This window comes from Aedes albopictus, chromosome 1 (assembly GCF_035046485.1).
Source record: "Aedes albopictus strain Foshan chromosome 1, AalbF5, whole genome shotgun sequence".
NCBI classification, from domain to species: domain Eukaryota; kingdom Metazoa; phylum Arthropoda; class Insecta; order Diptera; family Culicidae; genus Aedes; species Aedes albopictus.
Window position 1 is genome coordinate 37,608,361 of NC_085136.1, and position 19,670 is coordinate 37,628,030.

Below are 19,670 nucleotides of genomic sequence, written 5' to 3' on the forward strand. Positions count from 1 at the left end.
GCGCCCACGAATGGAGCTCTCGGACTCTGTCAGTTCTCACATCGAGGAACTGAAAACGACCGCCGCAGCCATTCGTTTTCAGCTAAAAAACAGGCACTGAGACTGATATTCAGCGGGCCTGCTCTTGAAGAATTCCCGAGGAAGTATTGGAAAAATATCTTAGAATCTCTTAGGTAGTAATTTCTGAGGAACTAAAAGGCGGAGAAAATCCTGTAATTCCCGGAGAACTCCTGCAGAAATTGTCGGAGAACTCCCGGAATCATTTCCGAGGAACTCTCGAAGAACTCCCGAAAGAATTCTCAAGAAACTCATGGAGCAATTCTCGGGGAACTCCTTAAGAAATTTCCGAATATTCTTTGGATAAATTCCAGATGAACTCCTGCAGAGCAACTCTTGCAGCAATTCCTGGGAAACTTCAAGAGGAATTTCCGGGGAATTATTTACTGGAGGAACCATCACATCAATGAAAATCATGAAGGTATTGAACAGGAATTCCTGGAAGGATTTCCGAGTAACTCCTGGAGAAGCTCTTGAGGATCTTGAGGAATTCTTGAGGAAGACTTGAAGATATTTTCGAGAAACTTCAGGAGAAATCTCCGGGGAAGACTTTCCTGGAGGAATTTCCGGGAGGAACTGCAAAAAGGAATTTTCGGGAAGCTCCAGGGGGAGTTCCCGAAGAATTCCTCCAGAAATTTTTGGAGTAATTCTGGAGGTGCTTTTGCAGAAAAATCAGATATTTGGGAGCGTCCATAAATTACGTCACGCAAAAATTGTTCATTTTCAACCCCTCCCTCCCCTTTATGTCATACTTTTTGTATGAGACCTCTGATTTTTTTGTATGAATTGTCACACTTTGCTCAACCCCCCTCCCCCCTCAAAGCGTGACGTAATTTATGGACGTTCCCTTTCCCAGAAAACTCCTGAACGAATTGACAGGGAAAACCTGAAAGAATTCCCTGGAAGAGCGCCGGTTGAAATCCTGGATGATTTTCCTACACCTGGAAGTGTTGCGTCTGTTTGACTGTGTGCCTGAAAATTTCCACTGCAAACGATCAAAAACGCATAGGATGCCCATTTCACCCTACATTCACTACATAACCCAAAAAACTCACCTGGCGATAAATTTACGGATTCGGGAACTGCGTGTTTGCGGACTCTTGTTCTGCTGATTTCGCTTCACGCAAGTGATTTTATCCACAACGAAACTATTGAATTTTGCACTTATATTCCATTGCGTTTTGTAAAACTATTCGTAAAACTTTTGAAAATCGACTTTTTTCACATTAAATTTTCGCTGCCGTTTGACTTTACCATGGTCATGGTAACGGTTGTAACGAAGATTCAGCGACCATAGGCATGGGGCTCGGATGAGGCAATTTTCATACAATTTTTGGCGGGGATTTTTGTTCAGTGCACGTTGTCGGGGCGTCGCGGTCCGATTCGGAGCGAGCGTCGAGCGTGCATGCGACGAATAACGACGCTGACGTCGCGACGCCAGAGCAAAAGTAATACATCTCGCATAGCATTTGAAAAGGGCGACTCTAGGTATATTCAGAAATGTATGGGTTTTGTATTTAATTTCAAGGCTTTTTTTATTTAATCCAAAAGAACCCTTATGTAATTTGTTTTTCATTCTTGAGCCTTTATACTGATACTTGCAATCTCAAACATATTAATGAATTTCCAGAGATTTGAGCCTGAGAGCTAACACAGCTGATATCCTTTTTAAAAACTATGCGAGACGCGCACAAAATTATGTGGTTTCCTATCCCTTCCGCGGGTACCAAATCTTTTGAACATCCATGTGCGTCGCAAGCGTGCTTGCGTGTTTTGACAGCGATTTGTTGTTATCGGTGTTCAGCTAGTGATTGAGTAACATTTTGCCGTGATAATTTGTGAAATCGGATCAATTTTTCGCATTTATTCCACCTGCAATGCTATCCATTCCAAGGCACAGTTTAGTGGCACGGTTTGCGCTCAATCGTACCCTGCTTCCAGCGGTATCCTCTCGTTGGAAATCCTCTTCGGTGCCGTCAGAGAAGCAACCGGACGATGAGTTCGACTCCGGTGGCATCAAGATCAGCACCAAACCGAGCCACCACAGGCTGGAGAAGCGCACTCCCTTTATGAAGAACATGTTCATCGGAGTGGTGGACACCGACTTGCTGGTGTATCCGGAATCGCTCAATCGGGACGAGCAATCGCGGGTGGTCGCCGAGCGGGACACCTTGGAGGCAGTCGTCAAAAGCGGTGAATCCAAAGAGAGCCTAGCGGAGAAACTTCGGCAAGCCGGGGTGTTCGGTCTGCAGTCTCCGTTGAACCACGGCGGAAAGCAGCTGATCGAGACCGAGCTGGCCTATTTTAACGAACTGGTCGGGTCAAAGGATTTTGCAATCGGGTTGATCGCCGGCCAGCACAACGCCATCGTTCAGTTGCTGAACCGGTTTGGTTCGGATCGACTGAAGGACAGCTGTCTGGAAGCGTTGAGCAGTGGGAACTCGACAGTCGCCAGTGCCCTGTTCGAAGAGGAAGCTCCCTGTGGGACGATGTTCAGCACCATTGCCTCGCAGGATGCGGATCGTAATCAGTGGCTGCTAAACGGGACCAAGTCGTTTGTGATTAATGGGGACAAGGCCGGATATCTGCTGGTGCTGGCGTCGACGAAGGCCATGGAACAGATGAATGCTCAGGATACCACCATAACGGCGTTCCTGGTGGATGCCCAAGCGAAGGGTATCAAGAAGACCGAAGCCACGGAAACGTTCGGACTGGAGGACGTGAAACAGGTGACGGTGAGCTTCGAGAACGTCGAAATGGGAAGTGGTAAGTTATTAGGAGTCCGGGGTATTGTTTCTGAAAAAAGTTTCTTAGAGATTTTGGAGGTATTTCCTGATTTTATGTTATTTTACAGAAAACATTGTGGGAACCGAGGGTAGCGGGGCTGAAGTACTCGTAGAGCTTCTGAAATCCACACGTGTTCAAACCAGCGTGTTGGGAGTCCAGCTTATGAAGCAGTTCCTAAATAGCCTTATCAAGCACTGCATCGAAACAAAAACTGGCGGAGGTCACATCATGTAAGAGCGAATACAACATCGTGCGCGCGTCTTAGTTTTAAAACAGGCTTTATCTCTTCCCAGGGACATTGAGAACGTTGGCGAAGAACTGGCCAAATCGGCATGCTCCATCTATGCCGCCGAGAGCATGATCTATCTGACGACCGGTCTGCTGGACGACTTCGTCGGGCAAGACGCAGATATGGAAGCGGCCATCACGAAGGCTTTCACCGCCGAAAAGTTGATGGAGATGGCCATCCAGCCGCTGCGGTTCGTTGGCCTTCAGGCTCTCACCAAGGGACATCCTCTGGAAGCACTTTTCCGCAACTCGGTGCAGTTCTTCGGGCAAAGCGAAACCATTGATTCCGTGAAGTTCTTCGTTGCCCTTAGTGGTCTGCAGCACGCTGGGGTAGGTTCGGAACTGTGCTATTACTATATGTATCACTCATTTCGATTCAATCTTCAGATGGCAACGCACGAAACGATACGCAAGGACCGCAACCCGGCCATGAACCCGTCGCACGTGATATCGAAAATGTTCGAAAAGAACACCATCGACAGCCCGAAGCAGTTCGTCAACCTGGAGCACTTTTTGCATCCCTCGTTGGATCCGGCCGCCCACTGGATCGAGTTCTCCATCCAGCGGTTGCGATTGGCCACGGAGTGTGTTCTGTCGCGGCACGGTAGCGAGGTAGTCGGCCGCCACATCGAACTGATCCGGGTGGCCGACATGGCGGTGCTGATCTATGCCATGCTGGCGACGGCGGCCCGGGCTTCCCGGGCGTACTGCATAGGGTTGCGCCATGCCGAGCAGGAGATCTATCTGGCCAACACGTTCTGCCATGAGGGCAGCGAGAAGGTTCGGGTGTTGGCCAAGCAGCTCGAACAGGGACAGTTTATTACCACGGATGCGAATTATTTGTCTCTTTCGCGGTATTTGTACAAGCAGAAGGAGTACTTCTTCGAGCATCCGCTGACGAAGAATTTCTAGGGTGTTAAGTATGGAAATGTAGGTGTACATTGTAAATTTTGTTAGCCAAAATCAACTTGAGGAATTGTTGATGTTCCGAAATGCCTTGTACTCACTTGGATTGCAGGATGGCCATTTGTACCAAATGTAGCCCACTCCCTAACAATCTACGTAGTTTATGAACGAACTCTTTTGCATTGCTCTCGCTTCCATTAGAATAAGGAGTTTGTCAATTTTCGTGTACGGCACCAGTGTTCCCGCGCTCAACCGAATGATAACCACGACATCGGTGACAAAAAGTAATGGCATGGAGCGAAAACACATCCAGATCGGTGTTATATCTAAGCCGTGTTATGGTGAGTATGCTATAACGACATAATTTGTGGCTGAACGAATCAATATTTGTTTGTAGGGCACCCCCTGACAAAAATCCGTAGTTTCGCTCATGGTGGAGAGGCGCTAAAGGATTTTCGTTTGTTTCCACGTGGAAAATATTCGATTGTCTATCACCAACCATAGGTGACTCCTAGATCTGACAATGTGCCCTACCCTACTAACAAAAATTCCTTCCTGAGACAAACGTGGAGATGGAGATTCTCGGTCTCTGTAGAAAACGTTTGTCTTACTAACATTCCTTCCAATCCTCGATGACCTTAAGGACGTGGCCGGCGCCGTTATTGACCTTACTAAAGTTGAGAGCTCTCGAACTGTGTACATTGAGAATGCGGTAAGCTAGTCCCAAAAACAAGCAGCATTCCATTATATAGTTCATCGACTCTTCAGTATTCCGTTGTAGAAGGACGATTCCGTAGCGGAGAGGGATATGAACTCATAAATCATGGCGGTGAACGGATATGGAAAGGCGTTCGAGAACAAAACTTTCGTAAACACCAAAGAAAAAAAGCACAGACTGAATGCAACAACTTTTCGTTCGGAGAAAGAAGAAACCCAGAAGATAAATAAGCCTTCCGTTTTACCCTAAATTGACGAACCCAGTTCAAGCTGTCCTGAAAAGCTACGGTTTTTGCGTAGTATACAAAAGAGGAAACACCCTGAAAGACCACTTGTGCATCCTTAAGAACAGAGTGGCATCTGAGGAAAAATCTGAAATAGGTATATGAAATCTCGTGCCAAGACTGCCCTGCGGTATATATTGGCCAAACTCGTCGAAAGTTCAGAATTCGTTTGCCCCTGCCCTTCGGTTCAGAAAGGGGTATGGGCGCGTTCTGCCAACTTGGTCGAGGCAGATTTCTTGTGAGAACAAGTTGCATACGGACATTCAAAAGTGCCTGAACGAAAGATGTTGCTTGTGAGGATCACTTGAAGATCGGATGGAAGATCATTCTTTTTTTTTTAGAATATTCGCGTTCGTCTATTCGTTGCTCTTCGTGTTCGTATATTTTAAGTTTCATCTTCAACTGAGTTTGATGAACGCTGCTAGTCAGCAGGGATGATCTTCGCATCTGTATCCGTTGAACCATTCTGAATGGCCGTCGTGAAAGTATCACCAAAAGCGCTACTAACATTTCTTTTATATTTTCATGTATCTGAGTATCATGAGTGATAGCAGTAAGCAGGGATAGCAGTGAAAAATGGAAGTAATGCAATACGACGGTGGTGCGATGCTGGTTAAAAATATCGCTGGAGATGAACATTGTTTTTACTCAGCCATGTCTAAGACGTGCTCCGAAGTCTCAGGAAAGGAAGCATGCATGAAGCACTAATCTACAAAATCCCGGAGAAAAGTTGAAAGACCTTATTTCACGTGGAAATCCAGCGGTAGACAAGAGGTGGATATGGACGGATGTTCGTTGGAATTGGAAGGACATTGGTAATGACAGCCGAATTTAAGAAAGCGACGAAGCGATTGTAGCAGGAGATGGTGAAGTTGGACTACGAAGACGATTTGCTAGAAACCGCAGACAGCAAATAGGCAAACATAGGCTTATCGTATTTCGATGGAGATGGCGATGAGGACGAAGCAGCATTTCAAGAACATAACCAAAATTTAATCACAACTTCCTACCACATAAAACAACACATTCGAACGAAAATAGGAAAGAGCAACCCAGCAAAACCAGTATGTTCAAAACGCTTACCCCAAACAAGCGATCCAAAGGTAAATTACGTTGACCATTTAACTAAAAACACATTCTCTTACAGCTCAATACACCACATCGATTTCCCACCTTTCCCAATCCTTAAGGCCACGCAAAACTTAAAAGCCGCAGAGCTAAAGAGGTTGCTATGCCTACTCCCAAATTCAAAGGTGTATTATGGACAATGCGAGTTCTCGGACTTGCATTGGAGACTTGGCCCTATGACCCCCTTGTGCATCAATAAAATAAAATAAAAAAATAACTCGTCAAAAGTTCAGAATTCGTTTGCGTGAGCAATCATAAAGAATGCAGTGGACTAGGGACAAGACAATGTAAAATCTGGAGCAACTCTGAGCAATCGTGAGTAACTCTTTTTGTTTGAATCCATTCAGAAACGTGTCTACAAAGCGGGAAATCGGGCAAGACTGCTCGATTTTTCACTGGAAAACCAGAGTAATCCAGAACTATCCAGAGGAATTCTGAGCAACACTTCGATAACAGAGTTACTCTCGCTGTATCTGTCTTGCCTTTATACTTATGACACACATGTGATACAAGAATCACTGTACAATTGCGCTTGAAATGAGTGCCATACTGAAAATTCTCTCAGTTCAAGTCAGTCTTGCTAAAATTTTCTTGACACTGCGTACCGTTGTACAGGAATCACACTCGTATCACATGTCTGTCCGGGGTATTAAGCAGTGGACAACCCAAGAAACAGAACTAGCTGTATAACAGTTTCTTCAGCTAAAGTTTGCTTCAAAGTGGTTTGTTCCACTCTTGTACAGCTAAATTGTTTGTTGGGAATGAACGGCTGCCATTTCCGAGGAAGGAGGATCGACAATCATACACCGTCGTGTATTCCACAAGAAGAAGTCGGAAGCTGCAATAGCAGATTTCGTGAACACGGCTACCATCAAGATCCGTTCAAACGGTTCAAACCAGGCCCCCAACACGGCCTATATCAATGCATTGGAATTATGGTAGACAGGATGTCCTGGGCTGCAAAACGGTGAGTCGATAAGGAGAGCGTCCAACATAGCTCTGGTCCTCACAAGTTCCTACCTCATGCTTCCACGGGTCAAACGATGACAAAGACCGCCAGCTAAGAGTTGTGTGCTTAGCTGGTAGTGCAGCCTGGGCACTGTTGTCCTTCTGACTTCAGCTAGATTGAGGAGGTACGACCCGAGCATCTGTTCACCAAGGAGGTGCGGCTCAAACAGCGTCTGTTCTGGCATCCAGCGGCTGAATAAGAAACGCTGCACCACGCCCAGCTAGATCCAAGGTGGTAGCCCCATCAGCGTGGTCGTCCCAGTGTTGGGTGGGACGTTAAACAGAACTGGCACGATGGCCCTCCGGCGAGACAGGAGTGTTGGCGTAGGCCCAATAAGCCACCCGTAAAAATCCCCATTGCGAATAACATAGGAGAAAATACGACTCGATACAATCGGCAAAGACCCGCGCGACAAAATAAGGACTACGATTGGAAACTTGGAACAAGGAATTGCAAGTCACTAGGTTTCGCAGGATGTGACAGGATAATTTACGACGAACTACATCCCCGCAACTTCGACATCGTGGAGTTGCAGGAACTTTGTAGGACTGGACAGAAAGTGTGAAAAAGCGGGCATCGAGCGGCTACCTTCTACCAAAGCTGTGGCACCACCAATGAACTGGGAACAGGATTTATAGTGTTGGGCAAGATGCGACAACGTGTGATCGGGTGGCAGCCGATCAACGCAAGGATGTGCATGTTAAGAGTTAAGGGCCGTTTCTTCAACTACAGCATCATCAACGTCCACTGCCCACACGAAGGGAGACCTGATGACGAGAAAGAAGCGTTCTACGCGCAGTTAGAGCAAACATACGATGGTTGCTCGCCGCGTGACGTGAAAATCGTTGTCGGCGACATGATGTAGGAAGGGTAGGAAGGGAGGAAATGTACCGACCGGTAATCGGGCGAAACAGCCTGCACGCCGTATCGAATGATAACGGCCAGCGATGCGTAAACTTTGCAGCCTCCCGTGGTACGGTAGTCCGAAGCACCTTCTTCCCCCGCAAAGATATCCACAAAGCCACCTGGAGATCACCCGACCATCAAACAGAAAACCAAATCGACCACGTTCTAATCGACGGTAAATTCTTCTCGGATATAACCAATGTCCGCACATACCGCAGTGCGAATATAGATTCGGATCACTACTTAGTAGCTGTATGCATGCGCTCAAAACTATCGACAGTTATCACCACGCGTCGAAGTCGAACGCCGCGACTCAACATCGAGCAGCTGCGTAACGTAGAAGTGGCTCAAGACTACGTGCAGCAGTTAGCAGTGGCCCTACCAACGGAAGAGCAGCTTGGCGCAGCTACACTTGAAGATGGCTGGAGGGACATCCGATCCGCCATAGGTAGTACCTCGGCTACAGCACTAGGCTTCGCGACTCCGAATCACAGAAACGACTGGTACGACGGCGAATGTGAACAGTTGAAAAACGAGAAGAATGCAGCATGGGCGAGAATGCTGCCACACCGTACGAGAGCGAATAAGGCACGTTACAAACAGGCGCGGAAGTCAGAATTCAGTCTTCCGGAGGCAGAAGCGCCAGCAGGAAGAACGAGATCGCGCTAAGGACACACGAAAGTTCTACGAGAAGCTGAACTGCTCGCACAGAGGCTTCGTGCCACAAGCCGACATGTGCCGAGATAATCACGGGAATATTCTCACGAGCGAGCGAGGTGGTCGAGAGGTGGCGGCAGCATTACGATGAGCACCTCAATGGCGACGTTGCAAGTACCGAAGGTGGCGTGGTAACCGATCTAGGAGTATGTGCACAGGACGAAAGACTTCCGGCCCCTAACCTCCAAGAGATTGAGGAGGAGGTTGGCCGGTTGAAAAACAACAAAGCCGCTGGAGCAGATCAACTACCAAGCGAGCTTCTAAAATACGGTGGAGAAGCACTGGTGAGAGCACTACACTGGGTCATTACCAAGATTTGGGAGGAGGAAGTATTACCGGAGGAATGGATGGAAGGTATCGTGTGTCCCATCTACAAAAAGGGCGACAAGTTGGATTGCGGGAACTACCGCGCGATCACACTAGTAAGCGCTGCCTACAAGATACTCTCTCAAATTTTATGCCGCCGTCTATCACCGATTGCAAGAGAGTTCGTGGGGCAATATCAGGCTGGATTTATGGGTGAACGCGCTACAACGGACCAGATGTTCGCCATCCGCCAGGTGTTGCAGAAATGCCGCGAATACAACGTGCACACACACTATTTGTTCATCGAGTTTGACTCTGCGTATGATACAATCGATCGAGACCAGCTGTGGCAGAATACAGATTCCCGGATAAACTGATACGATTGATCAAGGCGATGATGTATCGAGTGATGTGCGTAGTTCGAGTATCAAGGACACTCTCGAGTCCCTTCGAATCTCGCAGAGGGTTACGGCAAGGTAATGGTATTTCGTGCTTGCTGTTCAACATTGCTTTAGAGGGTGTAATAAGGAGAGCGGGAATAAACACGAGTGGAACGATTTTCACGAAGTCCGTTCAGCTGCTTGAAATTGATATCATAGCTCGTAAATTTGAGACAATGGCGGAAACGTACATCCGACTAAAGAGTGAAACCAGGCGAATCGGATTAGTCATCAATGTGTCAAAGACAAAGTACATGATGACAAAAGGCTCCAGGGAGGAATCACAGCGCCCGCCAGCCCGAATTTCTATCGACGGTGATGAAATCGAGGCGGTTGAAGAATTCGTATACTTGGGGTTACTGGTGAGGGGCTGTCCATAAACCACGTGGTCATTTTTTTTGAGACTTTTCAATCCAACCCCCCGCGTGGTCATTAGTCCATACAAATTTTTTTTTCGTCCATACAAAATGGTCATTGGCCGAACCCCCCCTCCCTCATGACCACGTGGTTTATGGACAGTCCCTGACCGCCGACAACGACACCAGCAGAGAAATTCAGAGGCGCATTGTGGCAGGAAATCGAGCTTACTTTGGACTCCGCAGAACTCTACGATCGAATAAAGTTCGCCGTAACACGAAGTTAACTATCTACAAAACGCTGATTGGACCGGTAGTTCTCTATGGGCACGAAACATGGACCCTACGTGCAGAGGACCAACGCGCCCTTGGAGTTTTCGAACGGAAGGTGTTGCGTACCATCTACGGCGGAGTGGAAGACGGGACTTAGAGAAGGCGAATGAACCACGAGCTGCATCAGCTGCTGAGAGAACCAACCATCGTCCATACTGCGAAAATCGGGAGGCTACGGTGGCCGGGTCACGTCATAGCAACCCGACTAAAATGATTCTCGAGAGTCATCCAACCGTACAGAAAGACGTGGTGCGCAGCGATCTAGGTGTGTCGACCAAGTGGAGGACGATCTGCGGAACCTTCGCTCGCAGAATGCGAAACTGAAGGCACACAGCCATGGTCCGAGTAGAATGGAGATGACTTCTACGTACACCAGAGGACACTCAGGCCTTAGTCTGGCCGATAAGGTAAGTAAGCCTCTGAAATTACAACTTGCCTTTTGTCCATTTAAGTAAAAAATTCATTTGTGGATCTCTGGCCCGCTGGTGCGAAGTCCTACTTATCGATTTCAATTCTAAGAAGCTTCATTAGGCAAGTCTTAAATGAGTGGAATTTCGATCACAAATAACAAGCCCTCTCTTCTAGAAGTGTTAAAAACAACCATTATCATGTATTATTTATTCAGGTTATAATGCTCATCTCAAAATACGTCAATTAAAACAAAAAAAAAACTTCACTGGGATTAAAAGCTGCCTAAAAATAAATAAATTAGATAAATCTATGACCACGACAGATAATGTGATGTGAGTGTGCATTGCCAAAATAAAAAGGATAATGCGATATGCCGAATAATATAGCTATTCAACCGAATAAAATTTCTCATGGTTTTCAAGTTTAAAAACTTTTTGGAATATCATTCCGTTTCATGTTGAAACGGAAACTAGTTAGTTCCTATTAATATTCTATTGCGTTCCATATATTTGTGATGCCTTTATAATTTATCGCAGTTTGATAAGTAGGTATATGTAGTTAGTTGCGTTCCTAGTAAAAAAAAAAACTCCACGCTCAAACTGATGCCAACTACTAATTCAATCTACCAATTCCCGTGTGCTAACGGTGCTCTCTCGACTAGTGCTGGGCTGGGGCTCCAGGACTGCTGCGAGACCTCCCGCAGCGCCACCAGCCCCCATGGCGTACATTTCCAGCGCTAGCAAACCGGCTTCACCGGCGTTATTGCCGTTGTTTCCGTTACTGGCAGCTAGCGCCAGCGACAGCAACCCATCGCGAGCATCACTTTTCAGGAATTTTGGATCCTGCGAGGGACACTCGAAGTGGACACAGTGGAAAATCTACGGAAAGAAAAAAAGAGGTCCAATTGTTAATTCAAAATCTCTGATAACGGACCGTGTTGCGTAACATACCTCGTTGGCCGTGTTGTGCGTTCCGACGATCTTGATGTAGACCACCACCCTGGGATCGAAGACAAAGTGCTGCCACGACTTGAGCAGATCCTTCCGCTTGTCCACGATCATGTCCCACTGTTTCAGGTTAGTCGAGCTTTCGATGTAGAAACTGTACGACCGATCGTCGCAATCCCACAGGAGCAACCGCAAGGACCCGATCCAGTACGGTTGACCCAGCTGAATCAGAATGACACCGCTGCCCAGCTGATGGCAGGTGTAACCCGAATCCCAGTCGTAGTTCTTGACGTCCCCATTCAGAAGTACATTGCGGGTTCGACTGACGCCTTCGACGACGGTGGCGCTTCGATCTACGGTGGCCACGTTATAGCTCGGTGCCATGATGCCATTTACGACTGGAGTGGTCTTCTCGGTGAACATCGCTTCCAGGGCGACCACGTGGAATACCTTATTCACGGTATTGTGCGTCCCCATCAACCGAATGTACCTCACGGCCCTCGATGGGAAGTAGAGATACTGCCACGAACGACAGTAGTAATCCGTATGATCCACAACCCGGTCCCAGTTGGTTTGGTTGACCGAAACTTCCACATAGTACGAGTAGCATCGCGTGTCCCGATCCCACAGCAGTATCTTGATGTGATTGATGATGAACAGCTTGCCCAGCTCTACGATGATGCCCTGCTGGTTGTCGTTGTTTTCGCTGATCGAGTGCCGCGTGTAGCCCTTTTCCATGTCGTAGGAAATGGTATCGCCGTCCAGGAGGGCCGACCGCAACTCACCCTGGATCGTACGGGAGTTGAACTTGTTGCAGGCGACGTTCTCCTCGGGCCCTGGAATGAAAAGAATAAGATTAGGTGATGCCTTGCCTTTTTATTGTTTTAAGAGTAGCTACAAAATATCACGAACAAAATTGCGGAAATCCAAGTACACCCTCAACCAGGAAAATCATGGGACAGTCCACTGTTACCGACGTGACGTCGAGTCGATTCGAAGGCCGACCCCAGAGAAATTTGAGGAAACCTCCGGTACGGGATAGGTCAGTAACTCTCACCCTAAAAACAATGCAAAATAACAACAACCGTAAAATACTTTCAAATTTTACAATTCATAAATAAAGAGGGACATCGTAGTGGTGAGAATGTTGGTGTAGCGTAATGCGTACCTTTCTAAATGTATAGCGTTTGGAAGGAGGTAATGGCCCTTACTGCACTAACCGAAGCAATGGTGCAGTGGACCTGTGTTTCTCCGAGACAATTAGCTGCATTTCTTTAGTCTCACTTGAGTTAATTAGTTTAAATTTTCACCTATATGGTTTCGCATTATGCGATTTAAAGTGTATTCTGTGTATCCTCGCCTTTGGCGTTTTCCAATCAATACCGATCTGGTTTTATTGCAGTTGTTCTTAGTTGTGCTGTTATTGCGTAGAGTTTAATCTTGACTAGTTTGGGTAGTGGCTACGGATAGGATAGCTTAGATCAATCTTCAGCATAAAAGAACAGCAACGATCAATCTTTGCAGAATTATGCAAAATGGTACAGCCCAAGTGGCGTTAGTCCAAGAACCTTACTTTCGTAAGGGGAATTTCTATCTAGGAAACCTTGTGAACCCGGTGTTTGCTACTTTCAGTAAACATGACATGGCAAACTCGCTTGTCATGCCTCGAGCCTGTGTGCTTGTCAACAACGCAACCGTTGCTACACTCATCTCTGAACTAACCACCAGAGATGTATGTGCTATCACAATTGATGTATCTGTTGGAAACCTCAACAGGAAATACGTCTATTGTTCGGTGTATTTACCGCATGATGAACCATCCCCTACGGATGCTTTCAAACAAGTCATCGCATACTGCACTTCAAAAGGCCTTCCGCTAATTGTTGGCAGTGATGCTAATGCTCACCATATCATCTGGGGCAGCTCAGACATTAACTTGAGAGGCTCCAGTTTGATGGAGTTAAGTAGTACAGATCTTGCATTACTTAACAAAGGCAATTGCCCAACCTTCATGGTATCTGCTAGAGAGGAAGTGTTGAATATAACGCTTTGCTCTAAGTAGTCACAATCTGACCAGTTGGCATGTGTCAGATTGAGAATCTTTATCTGACCATCCCTACATCTATTTTGAACATTTAAATGTTACTTCGCAAACATTGCGTTTCAGGAATCCTCGGTCAACAAACTGGGATCTTTATACTGATTTAATTGCAGCCAAATTTCATGGATATTCACCATCCATTGACACTCCAAGTGATTTAGATGATGCCGTTGATACTACAACGACCTTCGTCATGGAAGCTTTTGAAGAAGCATGTCCTGTACGGTCTGTGAAGATCACAAGAGGAACCCCTTGGTGGAACTCTGATCTGGCGAAACTCAGGAATCAATGTAGAAAGAGTTAGAACAGACGACGTTCTGCTGGATCGGAGGTTTACAGGTCGGCTCGCAAGGTCTACAGGAAAGCTATCCGGTCTGCTGAACGATCCGGCTGAAAAAACCTTTGTACAAATGTTTCTAGCTTGAGTGGAGCCCGTCGGTCAAACAAAATCCTTGCGAAATCTAAGGATTTCCGAGTGATGAGGAAGTTCTGGAATGCTTATTCAGCACACACTTCCCTGGATGTGTGGATATTACATCTTCGGATGAACCTGATGTCTTTTCTTGTAGTTATGATTCTTTAGCTTCGGCTCGGAGTATCATAACTTTAGAATCAACTGAATGGGCACTCAATAGCTTTGCTCCTTTCAAATCTCCTGGGGCAGATGGGATTTAGCCTATTTTGCTTCAGAAAGGATTTGATTATCTCAAACATGTTTTGAAAAAAAAAATACTTGTTCGCAGTTTTACTACAGGGTATATTCCCAAATCTAGGCGGAATATTACTGTGAAGTTTATTCCGAAACTGGGTTGTGCGTCGCATAAAGAAGCAAAGAGTTTCAGACCTATCAGTTTGACCTCTTTTCTTCTGAAATGCTTAGAACGCATTGTGGATCATCACATCCGTGATGTTCATCTGGCCAACGTGCCTCTTCATGTGAACCAACATGCCTACCAATCTGGTAAGTGGTAAGTCCACTGTGACTCTTTTACACAAGGTTGTTTACGATATCGAGAAAGCATTCGCTCAAAAGCAATCTTGTTTGGGTGCTTTCTTAGATATTGAGCGTGCCTTTGACAATGTGCCGTTCGATGCCATATTGGAAGCCGCACCATGACTCCTGGTATATCTCCAATGATTTCCAATTGGATTCATCAAATGCTCAAAAACCGAAATCTTTTCTCGACATTGCGTCCAGCAGGGATTAGGAAATTGAGTGTTTGTGGATGCAATAATAATGCAGTAAAAATCGAAACATCTCAAAGGATCAACATTCCTACCAAAACAAAACCACGCGACAAGTACAGCGATAAACAAGTATTGGTAAATCTAGCCTGCTACCTACACCGAGCTCAAACACAGTGCAGCATTTTCTTGCACCGGTGACGATCGGGTGTCAAAATAGAACAGTACCTGCGAATAAACGAACGGTTTCGGTGCAAGTTTGCTACACCCGGTGGCAAAGTGGTGCAGGCGATGCAAACAAACAAATTCGTCATTAAAGTTAATGTTCGCTACGGTCAAAATTACCATGTCCTGTTTTTCAGTGTAGCCATCTCTTCTTCTACCCCACCTGTAATATAATCTCATTGGTCCTAGGCCATAGTGCCACAGGACTTTATGATGCATTTTTTCGTGGCATAACGTCTGAACATGCAGTTATGCCACTAAGTCGAAGGAAAGAAGGAACATACGATATTTTGACGCATCCAAACTTTTGGATTTTATTTCGTCAAAACTAGGAAGAATTAATTCCTAGAGAAGCTTTCAAAGAAACTGCTAAACGGAATCCTACAGGAAATCGTGAAGAAATCCCGTAAGTAATTTCTGTAGAAACCTCTAGAGGAGTTCTCGGATGAATGCCTCTGCAGGAATCTATTTTATAATATCCGAAGAAATCTCTTCTTTGAGGTATTACCAGAGGAATTTCTGGAGAAATCATTGGAGGAATTTCTATTGAAATTTATGAAAAAATCTTTGTTTGGATTCTAAATGAAATTCTACGAAGAAATTCCTAAAAAAAATCTGAGGGAATATCAGGAACAATTCGTGGAGGAATCCCAGCAGAAATGGTTCACGAAATTCTAGCACTAATTCCAAGAGAATTCCCAGTAAGAAACTTTAGAAGAATCTCAGAATGAATTCTGCTATTCTGCTATTCTATCATGAAAATCTCAGAATGAATTCCAAGAGAAATTTCTGAAGCAATAGCATGAGATATTCCTGTAGGAAAAGCTCAAGGAAATCCTGTTGAAAAAAAAAACCTCCGATAAAATTCCAAGAGAGTATCACTACAGAAATCCTTAGTGAAATTCCTGGTGATATTCCTAAAGATATCCCTGGAAGAATTCCTGGAGAAATTACTGGAGGAATCCTACATGAATACCTGAAAAAAGTAAGTTATTTCTGTAGAACCTGCAGAAGAGCTCTCGGACAAATTCCTTGAGTTGTTTCTGAAGGAATCTCTATTAAATCTTCTAAAAAATCCCTAGAGGTATCCCCAGAGGAGGTTCTGGAAAAAAACATCCTGGACTAATTCATAGACAAATTATTGAAGGAATCCTTTTGAAATCTCTGTTAGGATTGTAGATTAAATTCCACGGAGGAATTCCTAAAAAAAAAGTCCTGGGAAAGTATCAAATGGGGGGAATGGGAATGGGAAATTCTAGCATGAATTTCAGGAGAATTCCCAGCAAGAACTCTAGAAGAATCTCTGAAGGAGTACCGTAAGAAATCGCAAGAGAAATTCGTAAAGCAATGAATCCCAAGAGGAACCTCCAGGAAATCTACAAAAGAATTCCAATAGGAAACCTGGAAAAATCCCCTGAACTGAAGGCATTCTGAAGAAATGTCTAGAGAGATCTCCGGAGAAATTCCTGGATGAATCCGAAAAGGAATTCCTGAAGAAATCCTGAAATCCCTAGATGAGTTGTTGTAGAAATTCCTTTGAAAAGTCCTACAGGAATACCAGTAAGAACTTCTGCAGGATTCCTAGCAATGATTTCTGGGCAGAGATGTCCATATCCTCAGTGTGGGAAAGAGAAATAGAAAATACACCACTCACGCTGTGCATCTGAACAGGAGCCCTTCTCTTATATGTGGATCCACCACTGCGATTCGGATGCGCGCAAGCTTGGTGGGTAGAAATAAATCTCTTAGCTCCCTGAGCACTAGGCCACACAACAGTGCGGCGAGAGCGATTTCAAATTCTCTTCGGTGAAAGTGTAAAAAATCACCCGGGTGCGCGCTCCAGTGAGGTTTTTGCGCCAGAGTGCGCGCTGCGGTGAAACGCCGGAGAGTTCTCGCCCCGGCGACACCATGATGATAATTCGGTGACTGCTGGGTGAAAACACGGGAGAGTGCCGGAGAGCGATGCGCGCGAAAGAGTGAGCCACACTCGATCCAAGGCGGGACGAGCAAGAGCACGCACTAGCGCTTGGTCTACCTACCACCCAAAACAAGAGAAACTGGCTTCTTGGTGTGGTGAAAAATGTTCCTATCCCCAGTGTGGTCGATAAACTGACGCCGCAGTGAATCGCTACGGTGAAATGCCATCCACAAGAAAAACTTCTGCAGGTATCACAGGAGGAATGCATGGAAAAAAATTAAGGGAACTATCTAAAGGGATTCTTATTAAAAACTCGGCAGAATTCCTGGAAATTTTTTCCAATTCTTTTACCAGCCCTGTGTTTTACTTCAATAATAAGTTTTTCAAGGCTGACCTTGGCTGACCAAGGCTAACTTCGAGAGGAGGTATAATCCCTGATTTCCAGGGAACATTACTAGGAATGTAGGTATACTCGCAGAAGCAGATGCAATATTTGAATTTTCCCTGCTAATAGTGACAGACCTAGAAATATAAGGCATGATGGCTTACTACTCACATAATGCTCCCCGGTAAGGTAACAGCTTCGATGCCGTTTTCTCGGCAATCGCGTCCAGCAAATGGTCCGGATCTAGAATGCCGGACGGCCGCACCACATGCAGCAGCTGCTCCAGCGTCATCAGCGAGAACCGCACCTTGGAGACTACCGCCTCGATGTTTCCAACCTCCGAGTTAAAATTGCACCAATCGTGCACGGCCTGGAATATCTGCACCTCCGGCGCGAAGAACGAATCTCTGGAGAGCAGGCTGCAGATGGCATCCTGCGAAAGACTCTTGAATGTCTCATGCTGGAGAATGGCCTCCGCATTTCTGTCCAGAAAATAGTGGCAAACACTGGTGAGTCCTTCCAGTGCGAATAGCTTAGCTGCATCTAGGATGGCGCAAACGTTATTGAGGGAGAGAACCTGCCGCAAGTAGTCCGAGATGGCAATCTCCAGATCTGTAAAGCCATACTGATTGGCCAATCCAAGAGTATCCAAAATGTTTTCCTCCTTCATTTGCGCCAGAGACATGTTGCCCGAGTAGATGTACTTCAGAAGGGCCTTGAAAGCCTTCAACGGTATCTTCAGATGGATCTCGTTCTGCGTCGACTCCGATAGGCCCCCGTACAGCAATGCCCGGAAGTACTCGCTCCGTGCCGCCAGGATCACTCGATGGGCCGGAAGCTTCTCATTTTCGACGATGAACGTCACGTCGGAATAGTCGTAAGACATGCACAGCTGGGCCATTTGTTCGCTGAATCGGGCCGTTAGTTCGATTTCTTCCACGGCGGTTTTACTGGAGGTGCTGGAGGAACACGGGACATGAGGACCGGACATCTTATGACTCTGGCTGCTCATCGCTGGTGACGACGATGACGACGGCCCGTTGACGCAACACAGCGAACAACACAGCACATCCAAGGGCCTGGCCGCAGCAATCTCGTCGTCCGGTGGTTCAATCAACGCGTCTGCAATAAAAATACATCCAATTAAAACCATCTTTGAATTCCCCGCACATACCAACACACGGAATCAGCCCATCCAAATCGGGTGATTATACGATAACAACACACGTTATCAAACACCTCATTCAATCATCATCATGAATGGCGTCGCCTTTCTCTTTTTAGCATAGCGCTCAGCCACCATCACCAAAGCAACAACAATTCGCCGCCTCATCGTGACGTCTCAGATCGTGACTGCATTCCATTTTTCATATCATATTTAAAATTCGACGATCAATCCACCAAAAAACTTACCCACAATATTTCACAAAACAACTCGGGTCACAAACAAAACACCCGTAACCGACGCGCGCCGAACACCCGAAACCGGAACAAATTCCTTTCGAATGGGGCTTTAAATTTTTTCCGGAAGAAATTTTCTTCGCACCAGGCACAGCCGAAACTACGACGTTGCTTTTACTGTCGTCGCCGACCGATGACCGAGTACCGCGTCGCGTAACACCACCCCATCTGCGTCTGTAACCACGGGATCACCTTTCTTTCCTCCAACCAAAACAATGCGATGACAGGGTTGTAGCCGTTTCTGGCAGTTTTTGTTTACATGCTGTCAGTGAAGAACGCAAACTTCGGCTCGCACCGGGTGACCCTGATAAAAAATAATATCGTACACTGAACGGCGACTTGCGATAAGCTATTTTACGAGACGTTCCACCGGTGGGCCGCTCATTGTTATTGTTTACATTTGATGTTTTTGTTTTCGCGAAAAGTAGCATAGCTTGTGATGAGCGCCAATCAGATTTTTGCTGGCAGAGATGTTTCGGTTTCTATTGACGGTTTTCCCCCTTATCGAACGCGACGATTTGAATCCGTCGCGGATAGGCCTTGACAGCGCCGCAGTGCTGCCGCCTGGCGGGAGTCGTATGGCAAACGTGAGAAAAAACGAGACAAAACATGTTTGTTTATACTTCTTCACGCACACGATGACAGATACAAATGGAATTTCCCATTGGAGTGAGTGCATTTTTGCTGCCGTCAGAGCCAATGAAACCGTCGCCAGAGTCGTCGCAGCCAATCAGCAGACGGGAGTCTGACGTTTCTCCGATCTCACTATGTAACACAAACAGCAGCAAAGGTGGTGCTTGATT

The 19,670-nt window shown here is 46.1% G+C and overlaps 2 protein-coding genes across 2 annotated transcripts; one reads left to right on the forward strand and one right to left on the reverse strand.

Moving 5' to 3' along the window:
* Window positions 1-1,833: 1,833 nt before the first annotated feature.
* LOC109428578 (complex I assembly factor ACAD9, mitochondrial-like) lies at window positions 1,834-4,099 on the forward strand. The gene is made up of 4 exons (XM_062844378.1): window positions 1,834-2,823; window positions 2,912-3,074; window positions 3,138-3,462; window positions 3,520-4,099. Exons 1-4 carry the CDS (start codon window positions 1,935-1,937, stop codon window positions 4,042-4,044), a joined length of 1,902 nt encoding a protein of 633 aa, XP_062700362.1. The 5' UTR covers window positions 1,834-1,934; the 3' UTR covers window positions 4,045-4,099.
* Window positions 4,100-10,813: 6,714 nt separating this feature from the next.
* On the reverse strand, window positions 10,814-19,057 carry LOC109416895 (BTB/POZ domain-containing protein 9). The gene is made up of 4 exons (XM_062844377.1): window positions 18,820-19,057; window positions 17,578-18,528; window positions 11,596-12,428; window positions 10,814-11,523 (listed from the first exon to the last, which is right to left on the reverse strand). The coding sequence occupies exons 2-4, from the start codon at window positions 18,416-18,418 to the stop codon at window positions 11,263-11,265; spliced, it is 1,935 nt and encodes a 644-aa protein (XP_062700361.1). The 5' UTR covers window positions 18,419-18,528; window positions 18,820-19,057; the 3' UTR covers window positions 10,814-11,262.
* Between the last annotated feature and the right edge of the window lie 613 nt (window positions 19,058-19,670).

Bases quoted from the DNA above. Each gene is read 5' to 3' on its own strand.
- LOC109416895 (XM_062844377.1), bottom strand. From the start codon at position 18,418: ATGAGCAGCCAGAGTCATAAGATGTCCGGTCCTCATGTCCCGTGTTCC. The intron at 12,429-17,577 runs GTGAGTAGTAAG...TTTTCATTCCAG, and splicing joins ACCTTACCGGGGAGCATTAT to GGCCCGAGGAGAACGTCGCC. The intron at 11,524-11,595 runs GTATGTTACGCA...TTCTTTCCGTAG, and splicing joins CGCACAACACGGCCAACGAG to ATTTTCCACTGTGTCCACTT.
- LOC109428578 (XM_062844378.1), top strand. From the start codon at position 1,935: ATGCTATCCATTCCAAGGCACAGTTTAGTGGCACGGTTTGCGCTCAAT. The intron at 2,824-2,911 runs GTAAGTTATTAG...GTTATTTTACAG, and splicing joins GAACGTCGAAATGGGAAGTG to AAAACATTGTGGGAACCGAG. The intron at 3,463-3,519 runs GTAGGTTCGGAA...TTCAATCTTCAG, and splicing joins GTGGTCTGCAGCACGCTGGG to ATGGCAACGCACGAAACGAT.